Genomic DNA, 19,518 nt, shown 5'->3' with positions numbered 1-19,518 from the left:
AAAGCACTGGGATATTTATCTGTCTGCATTTTTAAAATGCAGCGTCTAATAGTCATATTTTGTATTTCAGGCTAGACTGGTATTCACCGAGTAGCCCATGCTGCCCTTAAATTCAAGATAATAGTGCTGGGATTGCAGCAATCAGCTTCTTTTTTTCTTTATTGAGACATGGTCTTCCAGACTTCAGGCTAGCACCCAACTCGGTATGTAACCGAGGATGGTCTTGAACTCGTGGTTATTCGTCCACGTCCCCAGTGCTGGCATTATAGGCATGTGCTACCACTCTAGTCTTGTGCAGCGCTGGGAATTGAACCCAGGACCTAAGGCAAGCACGCTGAAAGTCTGGCTATGGTAGGATTCCTCCTCTTCCTAGTATTCTTGACTCAGACCTGGTGAGCCTTTCCTTTCCTTCTCTTCTCGGTCGACTCCCCAACTTTGGCTTCGACCACCTCCAGACTTTGGATTTTTCCACTGTCCTCCTCATGTGGGACAATTTAATTCATTCAAACACTTATTTTCAAAAAGGACCATAAGTGCCAGCATTGACTTTACTTTTGGAGACTTTGGAGAATTATAGAAAAACTGCTTTTAATCACCTTTTCCTTCATGCATTCATTATTGGGTCCACTTCAGAACTTTCAGCTCTGCTCTGTTAATTTGCACTTTGGCCAAAGGTAGGAAAAGCTTTCGCAAAAGTGACAGCAGACCGCCGCCGCTGGCCAGAGGAGGGCTCTCTCGCTCTCCGGAGCTTGCTGCGCGCATGCGTGACGTCCCGCGCGGCCCCCCTCCCCGACCCGTCGAGTTATTTCCGGTCTCTGGAACCCGAGGCCCGGAAGCGGGCGTGGCGGAGGTGCTGGCCAGGAAGCTGGAGAGCCGCGTTCCGGTCGTGCCTTTCGCCCCGCCCCGTCCGGTGGAGTCCCGTGGGCGCTCGGTCAGGCTGGCGAGCTGTCAGTCATGGCGCTGCCCTCGCGGCTGTGTCCCCTTCTCCGTCTGCGGCGCGGAGCCGCGCAGAGCGTCTGTCCGCTGGCGAGGGCCTGGGGCAGCCGTGGGCACTGTGGCGCCCGGGGATTCCTGGGCTCCGAGGTAACCCGCCGTCCTGGTCCTGCCCTCTCCCCCGGCGGGGCGTCGGCGGTGTCCCATCTCCAGGTTTGCAGGTCCCGCACCCCGGCTAGACGTTCGTGCAGCCTCCGCATCGCAAGCCTCCTCCGGGACAGCTGGCCTTGGGGCAGAGGTGTTTGTCCTCCCTGCCCTTCCTGTCAGAAAATAGAACAGGGAGGTGCAAGAACTTTGACCTATGAGAAAGTCGCTTTCTGCCAGGCCACCGAGGGTTGTGACACCCAAGTTATTTCCTCAGACAGCCCAGCCTGATGGCTCAATGCTGTAGTCCAGCTGCTAGGCAGGAGGGTCGCAAATTCAAGGTCAGCTTGGGATATGGAGCCGGTTCAAGGCTAGTCTGGGCAATTTAATGAGCCTTTGTCTCGAAGTAAATAGTTAAAAGGAAAGAAGCTCAGGGTTACAGCCCTTGCCTACCATCCGGGGGCAAAATTGCTTTTGATGTAACTCTGAAATTTTCAATAAATAAGAGAATTTATTTATTTATTTATTTATTTATTTATTTATTTATTTATTTATTTATTTATTTATTTATTTATTTTGGTTTTTCGAGACAGGGTTTCTCTGTATAGCTTTGCGCCTTTCCTGGAACTCACTTGGTAGCCCAGGCTGGCCTCGAACTCACAGAGATCCGCCTGCCTCTGCCTCCCGAGTGCTGGGATTAAAGGCGTGCGCCACCACCGCCCGGCGAGAATTTATTTTTTAAAGTAATTATCCTGGAGTTTCTTGGTTTCTATACATGTTAATGCTGTCTGGATTTTTTTTTTTTTAATTGTCTCAGTTCTGAAACTTTTACTAGACTGATTATAACCCTATTTATTCTTGAAAAGGGGTGGCATTGGTCCCTAAAATATATTTAATTATTTTGTTATTGTAAGCCCTAAAAGACGCTTTTTGTTTGTTTGTTTTTGTTTTTCGAGACAGGGTTTCTCTGCGTAGTTTTGCGCCTTTCCTGGAGCTCACTTGGTAGCCCAGGCTGGCCTCGAACTCACAGAGATCCACCTGCCTCTGCCTCCCGAGTGCTGGGATTAAAGGCGTGCGCCACCACCGCCCGGCTTAAAAGATGCTTTTAAATGCCTACTTAATACGAATATTTATTATCCGTGGTGTGTGTAGGTCAGGAATGTAGGTATGGCTTAATTGGGTGCCCAGCATACGATCTCTCATGAGGTTAAGTCAGGCTTTCAACTGTTGAGGTCTCATTTACAAGCTCAGGACTTTGTTTTATTTTGTGGTTGTGTTTGTTGGCTTCTTTTGACACGGCCTCCCTAATGCCTAAGGTTGACATTGAATTTAATGTGCAGCCCAAGTGGTTTTCTTGCCTTAGCCTTCTGAGTGCTGATATTTCAGGTGTGAAGGTTAAACCAACAACTTATCTTGCTTATGTTTTTTAAAATTAATTGTAGGGGTGTTTTTCCTGCATGTATGTCTGTGCACCAAATGCATGCCTAGTGCAGGTGGAGGCCAGAAGAGGGCATCAGATCCCCTGATCCTCCAGGAACTGGAGTTTTTTAAATGATTGTTAGCCACGTCATGGGTGCTGGGAATTGAATCTGGGTCCTCAGGAAGAGCAGCCAGTTTTCTTAACCATGGGTTATCTCTCCAGCCTCTTTTGCTTTTTTGAAAGCTCAGTTTCTGAGGAAAGAAGGAGGAAGTTCTGCTTCCATGCTCTCAGATGGCAGTAGGCAGATATTTTCTCCTCAAGGCTGCTGTTGCCAGCAGACATTGCAGCTGACTTTCCCAGGGTGGGCAGGTCAAAGAGGATAGCTGAGTGTCAACTTTGTGGTCTTCCAACCACTTAATCTTTGACAGTGAGGAGGTCAGTAAATCCACAGTACATGTAAAGGAAAAGATCACACAAGGGATAAATTGCTTTCTTTTTTTGTGTGTGTATGTGAGGGGGTCTCACACAGGGTTTCTCTATGTATCCCTGACTGTCCTGGAACTCGCTGTGTAGACCAGGCTGGCCTCTAATTCACAGAGATTCACCTGCCTCTGTCTCCCAAATTCTGGGATTAAAGGTATGCACCACCATGGTCTGTGATAAATTGCCTCTGACAACCAGATTCAGAAAAAACCTTATAGACTGTGCTGCTTGATCCCCTGACCCACTGTGGAAAGACAGGACTGAGTCCCCAGAATTATTCTCTGACCTCTACGTGTCATATGTTCTCACATCATACAATAATAAGTACAAAATTTAAAAACCTTATGAACTGTTGTATTTCTGATTTTAGTCTAAAGAGTATTGGAAATCAAATAACAGCCTAATGAATAGTGGTGCTACTTAGTGAGCTGTGACTGCCAAAAGAAATTTGAGGGTAAAGGGGAAGTGACTTATATTTTGGACTGTGTGAAGAGGGCCAAGTTGACATATGGGTAGGCAAACAGCTCAGTAGGTCTGCCAGTTACCTTTTGAACTTTTAGTATGTAATTATTTCTTTGTTTTGTTTTGTTTTTGAGACAGGGTCTCTTTGTAGCCCTGGCTGGCCTGGAACTCACAGAGATCTACATGCCTCTGCCTTCTGAGTGCCAGGATTAAATGCAAGTGTCACCACAATAGGCCATATATAATTGTATTTTTTCAGCCATGGTAAAACATTCAAAGTATTTAATACGACACCAAGAAAGAGGCCTTGTATTCATCACAGGGGAATTCTAATATTTAAGAGGAAGATATTCTGGAGAAAATTAGAAAGAAAGGAGGGAGAATTTTAACATATTCCTTTCCATCTAATGATTTAAAAAAAAATTCTGGCTTTCAAGTTGGTAAAATTAATGTAGAAGAAAAAATATGTCAGAGAGCATTCTTTTATATAAGAAATGTTTTTAAAAATTGTAACTACATTTTACTTTCCATATATGTGTTCAGATGCATACTAGTTCGAGGCCAACCTGGTCTACAGAGCAAGATCCAGGAAAGGCATAAAGCTACACAGAGAAACCCTGTCTCGAAAAACAAAAAAATTAATAATTCATTCAGAACATGAAATACTACTATTTTGCTGTTGATTCGTTTTTAATTCACAGGTGCTAATATCTTGGATATTCATTTTAACAAAACATTCAACAAATTAGAATGAGGTGTATTTTCCCTTTTCTAGTCTAAGATTATATCAGAAGTTTAGATGTGAATTAAATATGGATTGTGAGAAAATCTAAATGAGTCAGTGGTTTTTTGTTTATTTTTAAAAACTGGACAAGTAGGCTGGAGAGATAGCTCAGTGGCAGTTGTTAAGAACACGTTATGTTCTTTTTTAGAACCCCATTTCTGTTCCCAGCACCTACAAGGTAGCTTACAACCTTTGGTAACTCCAGTTGCAGAGTACCTGACACCCTCTTCTGACCTCTGCAAGACCCAGGGATGCACATAGAACATATATGTACTTTCAGGCAAAGCACTCACGCACATAAAATAGATGGATCTAAAAAAAAAATAAAATAAAACCAAAACAAACAAAAAAGGAAGTAACTAGGAGAAGACAGCTCCCATTTCTTTAATAGGGGAACTAAGAATAGAGAGTTTGGTGGGAAGAATCCTGTCTTGAAATTCATAATAGACTTCACATAGAGACAGATGTTGAGTGACTCTCCAGTTTAGACGAGACATCCAGGCTAGAGATAGAATGGGTCAAATCTGGCATTTAAAACTGTGAGAGGAAATAAGGTCACAAATACAAAACAGGTTTAGGATTAAGCCTGGACACATACAACATGTAAGGAGACATTAGAAATGAATTAATAAAAGAGAAGGAACAGTCATGAGACAGGAAGAAATCCAAAGGAATAATATTTCAAAAACAATCTGAACTATTTTTTTTAAAGATTTATTTATTTATTTGTTTATTATGTATACAGTGTTCTGCTTCTGCTTGCATATATCCCTTCAGGCCAGAAGAGGGTGCCAGATCTCATTACAGATGGTTGTGAGCCACCATGTGGTTGCTGGGAATTGAACTCAGGACCTCTGGAAGAACAGCCAGTGCTCTTAACCTCTGAGCCATCTCTCCAGCCCCTGAACTACTTTAACAGTAACAAAACACATGATGGGAAAAAGACGGATAATTTTGAGTTGATAAATACGTTTATCATCTTGATTGTGGTGGTGAAAATGGATTTCCCCAGTTTATACAAGATAAAATTGTACCCTCAAGTATGTAGTTTATTATATGTAAATATTCCAAATATTTACATAAAATTTAGTGTCAGCCCATGATTTGTCTATTTTTATTCTTATAATGTCTTTTTCTAAGAGAAAATAATTAGCTGTCAAATGCTGTTGATATGCCAAAGTACAATGAGAATTCAGAATTGACCACAGGAAATATAGAGTGAGCATTCTTAATTTGAAAACTGAACTCCCAAAATGCCTTAAAATTCAAGGCATTTGAGTGCCATAGAATTGGAAATTCCACTCTGACTTCTTGTAACAGGACAAAGTTAAAACACAGGCACACGAATAATATTACACAAAATTATATGCAGGCTCTGTGTATAAAGATTATAAAAACCATAAATTAATTTCATGGGTATACTAGGGACCTATCCACATGATCTCTCATCATGTTTCTATAAATATTCCAAAATCTGAGAAACAAAATAATAAGTAGGTGCTATTAACTAGAATAGCATTCATAGAGTGGTTTGGTTAAAAGTGAATTTGTAGTTTGGTCATGTCTGTCCTTTTGAGCTATGAAGGCAGGGGGATCAGAAGTTCAAGATTATCCTCAGCAACTTAATGAGTTCGGGGTCAGCCTGGGCTACCAGAAACACTGTCTTTTAAAAAAAAATTATAATCTGTGTGGGTTCAAGAGAAAATGGGAACTAGAACGTGGAAACAAGTAAACAGAATGAAGAACTTCTTGAAAGAGTTGGGAATGGAGAAGAAATGAGATTTAAAATCAAGGGGAAGTGTGGTTTTTTTGTTTTTGTTTTTTATTTTTTTCAGTACTGAGATTAAACATAGATCTCACAAGTACTTTACCACTGAGTCACATATCTGGTCCAAGGTTGTCTTTAGAAGGAAAATAAATTACCTGGAACCTTATAATCCCATCTCTGAAGGCAGAGACAGGAGAACCAGGAAGACAGTCAAGTCCAGCTTGGCCTATAAAATAGGACCTAGTCTCTAAAAGATTGAAAAAAAAATTACAGGCTGCTTTTTAATAAAGAGAGCAGTTTGTTTTTATGCTGATCAAATGATTTGACAAAAAGGTAAAAATGATACTGTGTCAAATAGAAGAGTGATGGAAAAGGGGAAGAGCTGTAGGAGTGACATATAGTCCTTGTAATTTGTCAAAATAATCTGGTTATAAATCAGTTCCAAATCTGCTTGTATATTTTGTTGTTTGAGGCTGGGCCTCAGGTCTATCCTAGTTGGCCTTGAACCGAAACTCAGCCCCTCTTTTGCTGAGACTGGCCTTGAATATCTTTCTGGTCTGTCTGCCTCTAACTCCTGAGTAATGGGATTATAGGCATGAGTACCATACACATCTTAAATATGATTATTATTCATCATCTATTTAAAAACTATGGGGTCTTTAGTATCCTATCTGAGAGCTGTATATATTTTTATGTGTAGTAATTATAGTTTTCAGCTTGTCTGTATTTGTTATGTGGTGGTTTAGAAGATCATTGAATTGATAAATTTATTATTAATATTATTCCATACAATTTATAGTATCTATGTCTTTGTAAAAGATTTTCATAATAATGTGAGTCACTTTTGCTATATAATTAATTAATTAATTAATTAATCGATTGATTCATTCATTCATTTTGAGGTTCTGGGTTTTGAAACAAGTGTCTTGTTCATGATGCTGTACCCGAGTTACATTCTTAGTCTACAAATGACCTTTAGACAAACTGCTACCTCCATTACTAAGATATACTGTATGTAAGGTTTGAAATAGTTTTACTAAGGAACTTTTTTTTTGCTTTTTTTTATTTTAGCTTCTATCATTCTGTAATTACTTGCTTTGGAGGTAGGAGAAAATAGATATGTTGTTGCTTGGGGTTGAAAATTCTTTATGATTTCTGAGTTTCATAATTTTAATATGTTATTTTTCTCTAGGTGATAGGAAACACAATACCTTTCAAGAGAGGCCTTTTGTTCTCAGCCTTGTCTTATTTGGGTTTTGAAACCTACCAAGTCATTTCTCAGGCTGCCGTGGTTCATGCCACAGCCAAAGGTAAGCATAAGCTAAAGATCTTGAGGGTTTTTTTTTTGTGGGTGGGTGAATATGTAAGCCAGCCCCTTAATTTTGAGATTTTGTCATTAACTTATTTTTGAATACATAATGAAATTTATAGTATTATGTGTTCTTCTCTATCAGTCAGTTTGTGTGTGTGTGTGTGTGTATTATTTATTTAATGTGTGTGCTTGTGGGGTGCCACAGCATGGTAGCAAACATCAGTAGACAACCTTTGGGAATTCTTTCACTCTACTATATGGGGCCAGGAGATCCATCTTAACTTGCCAGTCTTCATGGGAAGTCCTTTTGTCCACTGAGCCCTCTTTATAGACTCTTGAGCTAAGAATTTTTTTTAAATATCTTGAAACATTTGAAGATGCATTGTGTGTATAGAATGAAACAGGATAGCAAAAGACAATGAATGGCCTATAAACTATAAACTCTAGATGTATATATAGCAGAAATTTATCAACTTTTGCATTATAATGACAAAATGATTCTTTTATTTCTCTAGTGCCAAAGTGTTATACTTGATATAATAAAGCAGCTATCTTCTAGTTTAGAATTTGGAGAGAGAAATATTTTATTTACAAATAGAATGCAGCTTGGTATCAATGATTGGTTAAAAAGCGGGAAAATTCCATTTCATTTCTTCTTTGACATAACATAAATGAATAAACACTTTAAGGCTTGCCCATTAAAAAATGTATCTCATTAAGTCAGTTTATATAGCAAGGGGCACACTTTCTTTATATAAAAGGAATACCACTTCAGTTTATGGATTGATCCTTTTGTAGCTCTAAAGGAGAATGTGATCAAGGAAGGGAAGTACTGAATACTGAACTGATATTCTTTTAAAGTTCTGATACAAGAACTTGAGGTTGTTATTATAAACTAGTTGGTAGGGCTTAGTGTGATGGTGCATGCAGATCTCTGTGAGTTCCAGGCCAACCTGGTCTATATAGCAAGTTCCAGGACAGCCAGAGCTAAAGAGTGAGACTCTGTCTTAAAAACAAACAACAAAAAACAGAAAAACAAACAGAAAACTCTAGCTCCTATTTCATTTATATGGAACTATCTTGTCTTTAAGAAAATGGTACCAGGCTGGGCAGTGGTAGTACATGCTTTTAATCCCAGCACTCGGGAGGCAGAGGCAGGCAGATCTCTGTGAGTTTGAGGTCACCTTGGTCTACAGAGTGAATTCCAGGACATCTAGGGCTGTTGCACAGAGAACCCCTGTCTCAAAAAACCAAAAAGAAAGAAAGAAAGAAAGAAGGAAAATGGTACCCAGGAAACAGAGGCAGGTGGATCTTTGTGAGTTCAAGGCCACCCTGGTCTACCTAATAACTTCCAGATCAACCATGGTCACACAGTGAGACCTAGTCTAGGGGGAAAAAGTCTCTATATATCTGTTACATTAAAAATACGTTTTCAGGAGATAGGCCTTCTTGAGGCCCATGAGCTTTGTGTATGTGTAATAGAAGGGGTGACGGTATGGGAGGATATGTCTTCTGAGGGGCAATCAGGAGCTGGGATGTGGGACTCCTATATATAAATTACTAGTATTGCCATTGGATGGGATTGATTAATTCGTGCATTTTTTCCCCCTTACAGCACATACATATTTTGGTGAACCGCTAATTCAGATTTTTGCTTCTTGTTTGATTCTGTCCATGTTTTTTTGCATTTTGTTTGTTTTGATACAGGATCTCACTATGTAGCTCTGGATGGCCTAGAACTCTATATGTAGAAGACCTGCCCATGAAAAGCTAATTCAGATTTAAAAACAAACAAACAAAACCGTTAAATCACCAGGGCATGATGCTGCCCACCTTTAGTTCCAGCACTTAGGACGTGGAGGCAGGCAGATCTCTTTTAGTTCCAAGACTAGCCAAGTTACTAGTTAAGACCCTGCCTCAAAAATATAAAATTAAACCAAAACAAAACAGTAGATCAAGTAATAAAGTATTTATAAGGATAGGGAAATTTGGGGCAACATGGCAGTGGTGCTTAGTCTATTAATGAGTATGAATTAACAAAATGCATTGTTTACAAGCTCCTGTGGAATATTTTTAAAATAATGCATACTTAGACATAAGTTTGGTGCCTGTCTTTCCAGTATCCTAGAGACTGACAACATTCTGGACCTCATAGAATTGATTTCTTTTTTCTTTTTTGGTTTAAGACCAACTTGGGCTTCTTAGAAAGTCACCTAGAAAATAAAACCAAGAGAAATAAAAAGGAACCTCTACTTGATAATAAAGAAAGTTTAAATTTTTTCCTAATAATCAGTACAAGGCCATGGCAGATTAATTATTTGCCCTTGGTCCTGAGTTCAATCCCCAGTACTACTAATAACATTACTATCATTTTTTTCACATTTTTCAGCTCTAATGTAACAGGTAGGGATCAACAATAAAAAGCTGGCCAAAGAAATCCAGTATGTGATAACTTAATTTCTAAATAATTCATAAAGAAGGATAAAATATGGACTTACACTAAGTTAAAGTGGAAATTGGAAGAAAATTAATTACCTTAGCTGCATTTGTTAAAATAAAACAATGGAGAAATAAAGCATCCAACTTCATATACTAGGAGGAGACTATCAGAATACTCAAATTAAGTAAAAGGAAGGAAATAACACAACAACAACAAAAAACCAGAAATTGGTGGTCTGGAGAAGTTGGGATGACCATTTTTAATGGCTTAATAAAATATGGACCACTCAGCTGGTAAACATGGAATAAATTTACCCAGGTAATAAATCTCGGAAGTAATGGTACTATGAACTAAGAGCGAAATTTTTTTTTTTTTGTGGGAAATTCAAGCAAGCACAGACTGTATAAGAGTAAAAATGTTGCCTTAAGGACAAAACAGTAGTCCCCACACTTGAGAGGCTGAGCTGGGAGGATCTAGTATTTGAGGCCAGCCTGGGTTACACAGAGACTTTGTCTGAAAATTCAAACAAAAGAATTGGGTGTGTAGCACAGTGGTATTGTGCTTGCCTACCACTGCAAGGCCTTGGGTTGATCCCCAGTACTGTTAGAACAAACAAAAACGGCAAAGTAAGACACACACACACACACACAAAATAGAAAGCAATAAAACAAGCACCAGGAAACTGAAGTTCAGAGGTATATTCCATAGGACAGTGATTAACTTCAGACATTTTATCTTTTATATTTTGAAATGGAGCTTTACTGTGTAGCTCTGGCTGGACTGGAACTGAGTATGACACCAGGATGACTTCAAACTCACAGTGATCCAACTGCCTCTACCTCCCAAGTTGTGATTAAAGGCAGCCCTCGAGCCCAACTTCAAACATTGTTAGATACAATATACAGGTGAAAAAATTAAAGGCGACTGTTTCAGTCAGTGTTCTGTTGTCATGAAGAGACACCATGACCACAGCAACTCTTATAAAAGAAAGCATTTAATTGGATCTTGCTTACAGTCTCAGAGGTTTAGCCCATTATCATCATGGCAGGGAGCATGGCAGCAGGCAGACTTGGTGCTGGAGAGGTAGCTTGAAAGTTCTACATCTGGGTCCACAGGGAGCAGGAAGAGAGAGGCACTAGGGCCTGGCTTGGGTTTTTGAACCCTCAATCCCCCCACCCTCTTCCCACCCCCATGACACTTCCTCCAGAAAGGCCACACCTCCTAATCTTTTAAATAGTGCCACTCCCTATTGACTAAGAATTCAAATACATGGGCCTATAGGGACCATTCTTATTCAGATCACCACAGATGACTAAAGAAAGAACAGATATAGAATATATTCCAAGCCAGTAGAGAGGAAAGAAAACGAAACTCTTCAGTACACCCTTGGGTAGGAAATAACAAAGGAAAGAAACAAAGGCGTTAGTGTTGCTGTCTCCAAGCTGGCTTCCCTTTACGCCCCCTTCCTGAGATGCTGCCATTGTGTAGTCTTCCTTAATGAGCTGGCTGAACTTCCTGGCTAGTGTCAGTCCTATGGCATATTGGCACAAGTGATAGATAATGTGTCACTTCATACCTACTATGGATTGTTTTCTGGGCCTCATAATACCCATCTTTTCTTCTGTTTAATCAAAGTACTTGGCTCTTTGCATGCTAGGCACACTCAACTGTTATGCCCATATCACAGGGACCCCCCAAAAGACCACGACAGAGACCAAATCCCATATGTAAAAGCAAAGAGCCTTTATTTCAAGCTCAGAGCTTGGTCTCTCTGTCCGATGCAGTGGTGAGAGCAGAGAGTCCGAGCCTGGGCAAGGTGAGGTTTTTATCATAGCAGAAGTTGGAGTGAGGGGATTTCCAGGGTTCGGGACCCTGATTGGCTGACATTTGTCTAAGTGTATAGGGAATGTTTGGAATATCAGGTATTTCCCCTTAGTCCCTGGGTAGAGGTCAGCTTATGGCTTTTCCTGGATCTGTGTGTTGCCTGCCAGTAAGCGTGTCTTAGAAGCTTGTCTGGGCCTCTAAGCCTGTCATGGCAGCTGTTTGGTCAAGCTGCTTTGGGCCCTCCTTACAACCACTGTGAATTTTTTTAGTTTTTTAAATGGTAATATCTGTGTTCACCACAAGGTGGTAGCAAATACCCAGTGTGACAGGAAGTGAAGACACAGTGAAGAACTTCAAAAATCCTTTCTTTAAAATGGATACATTTAAACTCTGTGGGATAGATTAATATATTCACAGTACTCTCCTGCAGGTGAAAGCTTACTTGTAAACTACTTAGAAGTTGAGTTAGTCACAGGTGAGCAACCTAAAGATTCTTCATGTATCACTTCATTTCCCTTCTTTTCATACTTTTGAAACATCCCTCAAAGATGAAGAAACCTACAGATGTTCAGTACTACTTAAGTAATATTACCTGTTTTTTGGTTTTTCAAGACAGGGTTTCTCTGTGTAGTTTTGGTGCCTGACCTGGATCTTGCTCTGTAGGGCAGGCTGGCCTCAAACTCACAGAGATCTGCCTGGCTCTGCCTCCCAAGTGCTGGGATTAAAGGCGTGAGCCACTGCTTTTCCTGTTATTTTTAATAGCATTGTTTTCTGTACTTGTGAGACACACAGAATTACTGGTATGAAAGATTTGCCTCAGATCTGGATGATGATGTTGTATTGATCCTTGACTGTCAGTGTGCATATTTTCCATGTATTAAGTTCTACATAAAGAAAACATAGAAGTATGAAAATTTTGGTTGCCTAAGAAAACTTATATTTTTGGTTGTGAGCCTAACCTTTAACTTCTGAACTTTCTCTCCAGCCCCCCTGAGCAAAACTTAAGGAATATTTTATCTTTGTCTTGATGACTCTGATATGACTGCAATTCATTTAACAAACAAAAAACTAGAAAGTCAAAGTTTCCTAGCACATATATATGTCAGGTTTCACACCATTGGCATTTCTTTCTTTGAAAAGTTTTTGTAGAACTGTTATGAACTTGTGTGTATTCATTTCAGGTCAAGTTTAAGATTTCATTGTATAGTTGTGTTTCTTACCTCATCTTGGGATATCTATATTGTCATAATTTAGGTTGAAAGTAATTTACTCTAGATGTTTACATTGTTTTCTAGAATGTGGTTTCTATGTCAGCAGCATTGTTTATTTTTAAATATTTCAGGACACTGCAGAATATTAATTAAATCAGAGAACAACCAATTTTCAGATACGTGCATGGAGTGGTCTGCATGCTCCTACCAGAGTACCTATGTGACCCCATAGTACTATAACTATTTTTTTTTCTTATATGCCATATAATGTGTGGTGTTCAGAATTCCTTCTTAGAATAAGAAGAGATTACACATATTTTAAAACTCTGTATATTATAAATGTATTACAATATAAAATTTAATAAAGAAATTGGAGTTAAGTGGCTTGAGAAATTATTAGAATATACACAAAAAGATTATTCACTGCACTAATGTAATTTTTAAATTACTGGCAGGATGAGATATAGAATTCCTGTTAAGAGCATTAACTAGTTTTCAGGAGTTGTAGAGTAATAAATAAAATTAACTGCTGTTTATATATTTTCATGTAACTATTGAAATTACCAAGTAATATGCTTTAATATTGCATTAGTATTTTTGTCACTATTCTGGCAAATTTGGTAACTTATGACAGTACAGACTTATTAGCTTGTTCATTTGGTACTTGTCTAATCCCAGAACATGGAAAGTAATTTCCCTGTTACCCTGTAATATATATTGAGAGTTAAAAAAATACATAAATGGACTAGAAAGATAGCTAAGTGATTAAGGCCACCTACTGCTCTTGCAGAGGACTCAGGTTTGATTTATAGCACCCACATCATGGCTAGTAACTGTCTGTAACTCTAGTTCTAGGGGATCCAGTTGTCTCTTCTGGCTTCTACAGGTATTGCATACACATGGTACGAAGACATACATGCAGGCAAGACACCAATACACATAAAAATAAAAATTAATAAACCTCAAAAAATATGTTAAAATAAAATTACTTAATTGTAAGAATGGTGAAATTGCTACTTATCCTAAAACTTGTGTTTAAAATCAGACTTGACAAATTAACTATTCATATATAAATAATAAAATGGAATACAATGAAGCAAACTTCATAAATTAACCAGCCAAATGAATATATTAGAATTCATCCTTACTAATCAGATGGAAGTTCAATTAGTAAGAAAAAAAATCTTTAATAAATTTTAGTGTTTCTTTACTGTTGTCATCCAATTTATAAGTAATATTAACTTACAGTATGGTTATGCCATGAATTTCATGGTTTTGGTTGGTCTAATAGATTTTAATTTTTTTAACTTAAACTTTTAACCTCAAAAGACTATGACTACAATATATCAAATGGGGCTGAAAGTGTTAAACACTGCTGCTCTTCCAGAGGACTTGAGTTCCATTCCAGTACTCACATGGCAGCTCATAACCATTTTAACTCCAGTTCCAAGGGATCAACACCCTCTTCTGGTCTTCTCACTCACCAGGTACACACATGATGCACAGACATATGTGCTGGCAAAACATTCATATACATAAAAGAAAAAGAATTTAAAATAAAAATCAAGATAAATAATAAATTGAATATAAGCTTATAGGAGGAGTAGATAATATGGTACTCTTATAGAAGGCAAAATTTAAATTCATGTGTACCTTAGTAATAAATGGAACTTCCAGGGATTCAGACTTACTGTGTTTTCAGTAAACAATCAAATTTTGGGGGCATTAGATTGTGATTAATATTTTTATGATCAATATGTATTTTATAATCATGTGTAATTATTTTAAGACTTGCATGGAATACAGTGCCAATAAATTAAGTTACAGATTCTCTGTGTGGTTAGCTTTGTCTAAGTTTGTGACAGGTTTGACTTTTTTATAACACAGTGTATGTATAAGTTAGATAATAAGAAAATATAGTAAAATAGTGTGTTTGTAGTTCTGCAGGTAGATACACTATATCATTTTCTTTAAAAATTTATTATTTGTTTGTGTGTATGTATGTGTGAGAGAGAGACAGAGACAGAGGAGAGAGAAAGACGGAGGGGGCGGAATTAGTATGAATGAACATTTGTTTACCCAAGAAGGACAGAAGAGGGTGTCTGATACTCTACAGCTACAGCTATAGGTGGTTTGTGAGCCACCAGACATGTCTGCTAGGAACTGAACTCTAGCCTTAGCCACTGAACCATCTCTTTAGTGCCTATATCATCCTTTCCTACAGTACATGGCACTTAATTAACAGCAGCAGCAAAAAGATTGTAGTGTCTGTGCCATAAATTCCTCATAAGGAATCATTCTCTTTCATTTTTTAAAACTGTATTCATCAAATTTAGTATCCCATGTTCTCTGAGTTGTATGCTCTCCAGTTTCAGTAGATCACTTACTATAATCACTTCAGGCTTACTGCTACAGTACTTTTATCTGGGTTGTTCAGAATTTCTGATTTAAAGGTAGTTTCTGTGTCAGGTTTTGTTAGCATATATAACAGTGGCAATCTTTTTTCATTTTATGATTTTGGAAGTTGAGGAAATACTTGAGCAAGCAGACTACCTATATGAAAGTGGAGAAACAGAGAAGCTTTATCAGTTGCTCACACAGTACAAAGAAAGGTAAGCAATGTATGATTTATCTGGGTTTGAAGTTAACTAAAAAAGTTTTTTTTAGCAATGAAATGGTTCTTGGTATTAAAATTTTTGTATAACTTTTTTTACTCAAAGTAGTATTTCTTAGAGTTCAGTTTATAGTAAATCATTATTTAAAGTAAATGATTGAAAAGTGCTATTTGAATCCCATTGATTTGTAAAGACTATTCTTATTTTACTGGAATGTTGAAATATTTTTCTATTTTGCATTGATTTATAAAAGTATCACTAAATATATGCATTTTCTCATCACCCATATTTCTTGTTTTTTAAAAAAGTAATTCCTAATTGGAATAAGATTTAAGTGACTTTACTGGAGTTTTGGACAGTTCTATGGCACTACTAGATGGCAGCTGTGTTTAGAGTTTTCAAAGAAACACCAAACACTTCCATTTTCTGTTTTTAGTTCTAGATTACATGCTTACTGTAGAATATCAGTGGGCACTCTTTCAGAGGGTAGGGGTGGAAACCTCAACCCTATGAGTTAAATATGGCTAAGTGACATTTCCAGATATTTACTTCTGGAAATATTGAGTTGCTTTTCATCTACTTTTATTAGTAATTTCACCCCGCCCCATTCCTGTCAACTTCAGTTGATAAGTATCTATAGAATTAGTCTTTACTTCTTCAGTGTTTTTTTGTGAGTTGGCTGTTTTAGCATTTTACATTGCTTATTTGAAAAGTAAGCTATGAGATGTAATTATTCCATGTAACTGAATAATAAACATACTTTTTTGATACCTTTAGCTTCAACATTTAAGTGAATGTTATTTTTCATCAACAAAGAAAAAAAATACAAATTAGGCTTTAAACACACACATTTAATAAAAAGTAATTCGAAGTTAAAACATTTTTTATCCACTGTGATTTTTTTAATTTATTAGCCATTTTTTGTTTCATATGATTATATTTAAATAATAGCTCTTAAGGACTCTAGTGCCCTTACTTGAAATATGTCATACAACATCATGGCACTGAAACTTAGGATTTAGTTTGAGATTGCATTTGTTCAATCATTCATTCATGTACAAATAAGTAACTATCACACATCTCTTTTTGCCAAATGTATTTGGGGAAAAGGATTTGGAAGTTCCATTTTTATAAAGTATGATCCTGTTCATAAAGCTAATGTATTTTATGGTACTATCTGAGCCAGTTAGGAGTTGTGTGAAGTACAGTGTTAGTAAATCAAGCCTCATGATATATGTTGAGCTTGAAGACAAGTGTTCAGAGAACTGAAATACAAAAATATTTTTTAAAGAGGTCACTGTTTTAGATAGTGTGTGTGTGTGTGTGTGTGTGTGTGTGTGTGTGTGTGTGTGTGTGTTTGCAAATAATTTGGAAAATTTCAATAGATTTTAGCAAATAAAGGCTTTTATAAAAGAAAATAACAGTATTAAAAATGCCTCTTCTATGATACCTGATACATCCTAACTCAGCTGAAAGAATTTTCATTAGTGATGCGACATTTAACAGTTTTTCAGTGTGAATTAAGACGGTTTTATATCTTGTCCAAAATTAGTGAAGATGCAGAGTTACTGTGGCGTTTGGCACGAACATCACGTGACATAGCACAGCTTAGTAGGACTTCAGAAGAGGAAAAAAAAGCTTTGGTGTATGAAGCCCTAGAGTATGCAAAAAGAGCACTAGAGAAAAACGAGTCAAGTTTTGCTGCTCATAAGGTGAGTTAGTTAATAAAATGTCATGTGTTAGCCCTAACTTCTGTGAGAAGAAAAAATGCTCCACTTTAAAGGACTAGAAACAGGATTGATACAGTTTTGAATTTGAATAGGTAGTCTAACTCCGTTAGTATGCTTGCTAAAATACTTTTGGGAATGCTTATGTGTGCCTATTTTTAAACAAATGCTAGAAGTCACCGATCTTTATTTGTAGTTAGTATAGTTATTATGTTTAATGCTGAGCATGTTGGTATAAACCTGTAATCTCAGCTCTGGGGAAGGAAAATGGAGAGTTCCAGGATTGCTTAGGCCACATTGTAAGTTCTTGTCTGAAACACTCCCCGCCCCCAACCCACCCCTTTACTGTTTCCTTTCTTGACTGTTTCTGGTATATGCAGCAGTGAGAGTATAGCAACTGGAAAACTGAGAACTAGTATTATTCCCATATTTTAGTTAGCTTCTGCATCTCCTGACGGGTTTACAGTGGTTTTTCAGTGATGCGAAGAGAGTGGCAGTGAGGTCAATAGCTTCTTGGATTTGAACTTTTTTTTTTCTTTTAAGAAAATTTAAAAGCAAATTTTTACAAATAATTGCTCATTTCATTCGTATGAGTGTTTTGCTTGTATATATGTATATATGTTCATCACGTGCATGCCTGGTACAATAGGGGGTCAGAAGAGGACGTTAAATCCCTTAGAAACTGAAGTTTACAAACAGTTGTAAACCACCACTTGGGTACTGGAAACAGAACCATGTCTTCTGCAAGAAGTGTTATTAATTGCTAAGCCATCTTTCCAGCCCTTTCCACTTGAGTTTCTGTGTAGTGTTTTCACAAATCATCCTGTTGGGACTATCATTTCACTGACTATAGATCAACTTGAGGAAGATCTTGATGATACTAAGAATCCTAGCCCACTTTCTACATATTTAGATCATTAATGTTTTACAGCAGTGTTTTGTATTTTCTAAGTACATTAGTTGACTTAATTTGGTTAAATTTATTCTCAAATTTTTTTTGATTCTCTTGTTTACTTAAAATTTTTTTGAGATTATTTATTGCTGGTATATACGAATACAACCATTTTTGCATTTTAATTTTATATCCTGTGTTTGTTTAGTAATTATCTATTGGTTCTATTTAGGATTCTATTACAGATGTAAGATCAGATGATATCATCTATAAATTTTGCTTTATATTTTCTTTTCCCATTTGAACACCTTTTTTTTCCCCCCCAAGACAGGGTTTCTCTGTGTGTCCCTGGTTGTCCAGAAACTCAGTCTGTTCCAGGCTGGCCTTGAACTTGGAACTGTGCCTGCCTCTGTTTCCCAAGTTTGGGATAAAGGCATGTGCCATCACTGCCCGGCCCATTTGAACACTTTTAAAACTACTTTTCCATCCTCAGTTTCCCTGGCTAGACTCTTAAGTACAATGTTGAGTGGTAGTGACCAGAATCAATACCTTTGTCTTATTCCTTATTTTTGAGGGAAAGGTACTGTAATCAGAGAACATCATCTTTTTTTTAAATGATGTCTATCTTAGATGATGTGTACATGTATGTGTCTTTATGTGAGTATGTGCCTGCAAGTGCAGGTGCACTAGTATCCTAGTCAGAGGCATTGAATCCAACTGAAACTAGAGTAATAGGCAGTTGTAAGCTTCCTAACTTAGGTGCTGGGAATCCAACTGCAGTCCTCTGCAAGAGCAGTGCTCAACTGCTGAGCCATCTCTGTAGCTCAATCTATTTTTAAAAATTTTTGACGTGTATTTAAATTATTATTTTTTCCAGTGTGTTGCTTATATTACTAAATCTTTTAAAATTGATATATACCAATCATACCAAAAAGGTTTCACTGACATTTTCATAGGTGGATATAAAATTACCCTCACTATCCTCTCTTATCTATCACCACCTACTTTATTTCCTCCCATGTCCCTAATTGTCTCTCTTTTACTTCCTTTTGGGAGAGCCTATAAAGATACTTTCAGGGTTCAAGTAATTTGACCATTTTTACCTCCTATACACTTTATTCTCCCATTTCCTTTTGCTAGATACAGTACTTCCTCCAATGTCTCTGTTTTGTCATATATATGGTCTTATGTGTCTGCATAAAAATCTAGGCTCTACAAATGAGAAAAAAAAACAAAACAGGTAACTACCTGGCTTATTTTGCTTAGTATGATGTGCCTATTTTCCAACAAATGCCATAATTCAGTTATTTATGGCTCCTTAAAACTCCTTTATGTATATATGCCTTATTTTCTTTAAAATTTATTAATTATTAGGTTTAGCATATAAAGTTATGGGTTTCATTATGACTTTATTTTCAGTATTTATTCATAGGCTAATCCCATAACATGGTGATAGTGACTAGTGCTGCAATAAACGTTGTATGCACAAGTGTCTCTGTGATA

At 37.4% G+C, this 19,518-nt stretch overlaps 2 protein-coding genes across 5 annotated transcripts in view; one reads left to right on the top strand and one right to left on the bottom strand.

The window, feature by feature from the left end:
- The first annotated feature begins 836 nt into the window (after positions 1 to 836).
- Rmdn1 (regulator of microtubule dynamics 1) overlaps positions 837 to 19,518 on the top strand; it is a 34,765-nt gene continuing 16,083 nt past the window's right edge. Inside the window, exons 1-4 of one of the 3 annotated variants that reach the window (XM_006983259.4) lie at positions 837 to 1,083; positions 7,187 to 7,304; positions 15,306 to 15,393; positions 16,949 to 17,108. In XM_006983259.4, the coding sequence (XP_006983321.2) occupies positions 955 to 1,083; positions 7,187 to 7,304; positions 15,306 to 15,393; positions 16,949 to 17,108 (495 nt within the window). In that variant the 5' untranslated portion in view covers positions 837 to 954. Of the gene's footprint in view, positions 1,147 to 7,186; positions 7,305 to 15,305; positions 15,394 to 16,948; positions 17,109 to 19,518 lie in introns of all 3 variants that reach the window. The other 2 variants (XR_013048980.1, XM_042270805.2) reach the window with 2 other exon arrangements.
- Wwp1 (WW domain containing E3 ubiquitin protein ligase 1) overlaps positions 14,196 to 19,518 on the bottom strand; it is a 133,460-nt gene continuing 128,137 nt past the window's right edge. Inside the window, exon 26 of one of the 2 annotated variants that reach the window (XR_013048979.1) lies at positions 14,196 to 14,296. Coding sequence is in view for 1 of the 2 variants with exons in the window: in XM_076563852.1 (XP_076419967.1) it covers positions 14,236 to 14,296 (61 nt within the window). In the remaining variant the exon portion in view is untranslated. The remainder of the gene's footprint in view (positions 14,297 to 19,518) is intronic. The other variant, XM_076563852.1, reaches the window with a different exon arrangement.

This window comes from Peromyscus maniculatus, chromosome 2 (genome assembly GCF_049852395.1).
Source record: "Peromyscus maniculatus bairdii isolate BWxNUB_F1_BW_parent chromosome 2, HU_Pman_BW_mat_3.1, whole genome shotgun sequence".
Classification (NCBI taxonomy): Eukaryota; Metazoa; Chordata; class Mammalia; order Rodentia; family Cricetidae; genus Peromyscus; species Peromyscus maniculatus.
The sequence above is the reverse complement of the archived record's forward strand: the minus strand, read 5'-3'. Positions and strand labels throughout refer to the sequence as shown.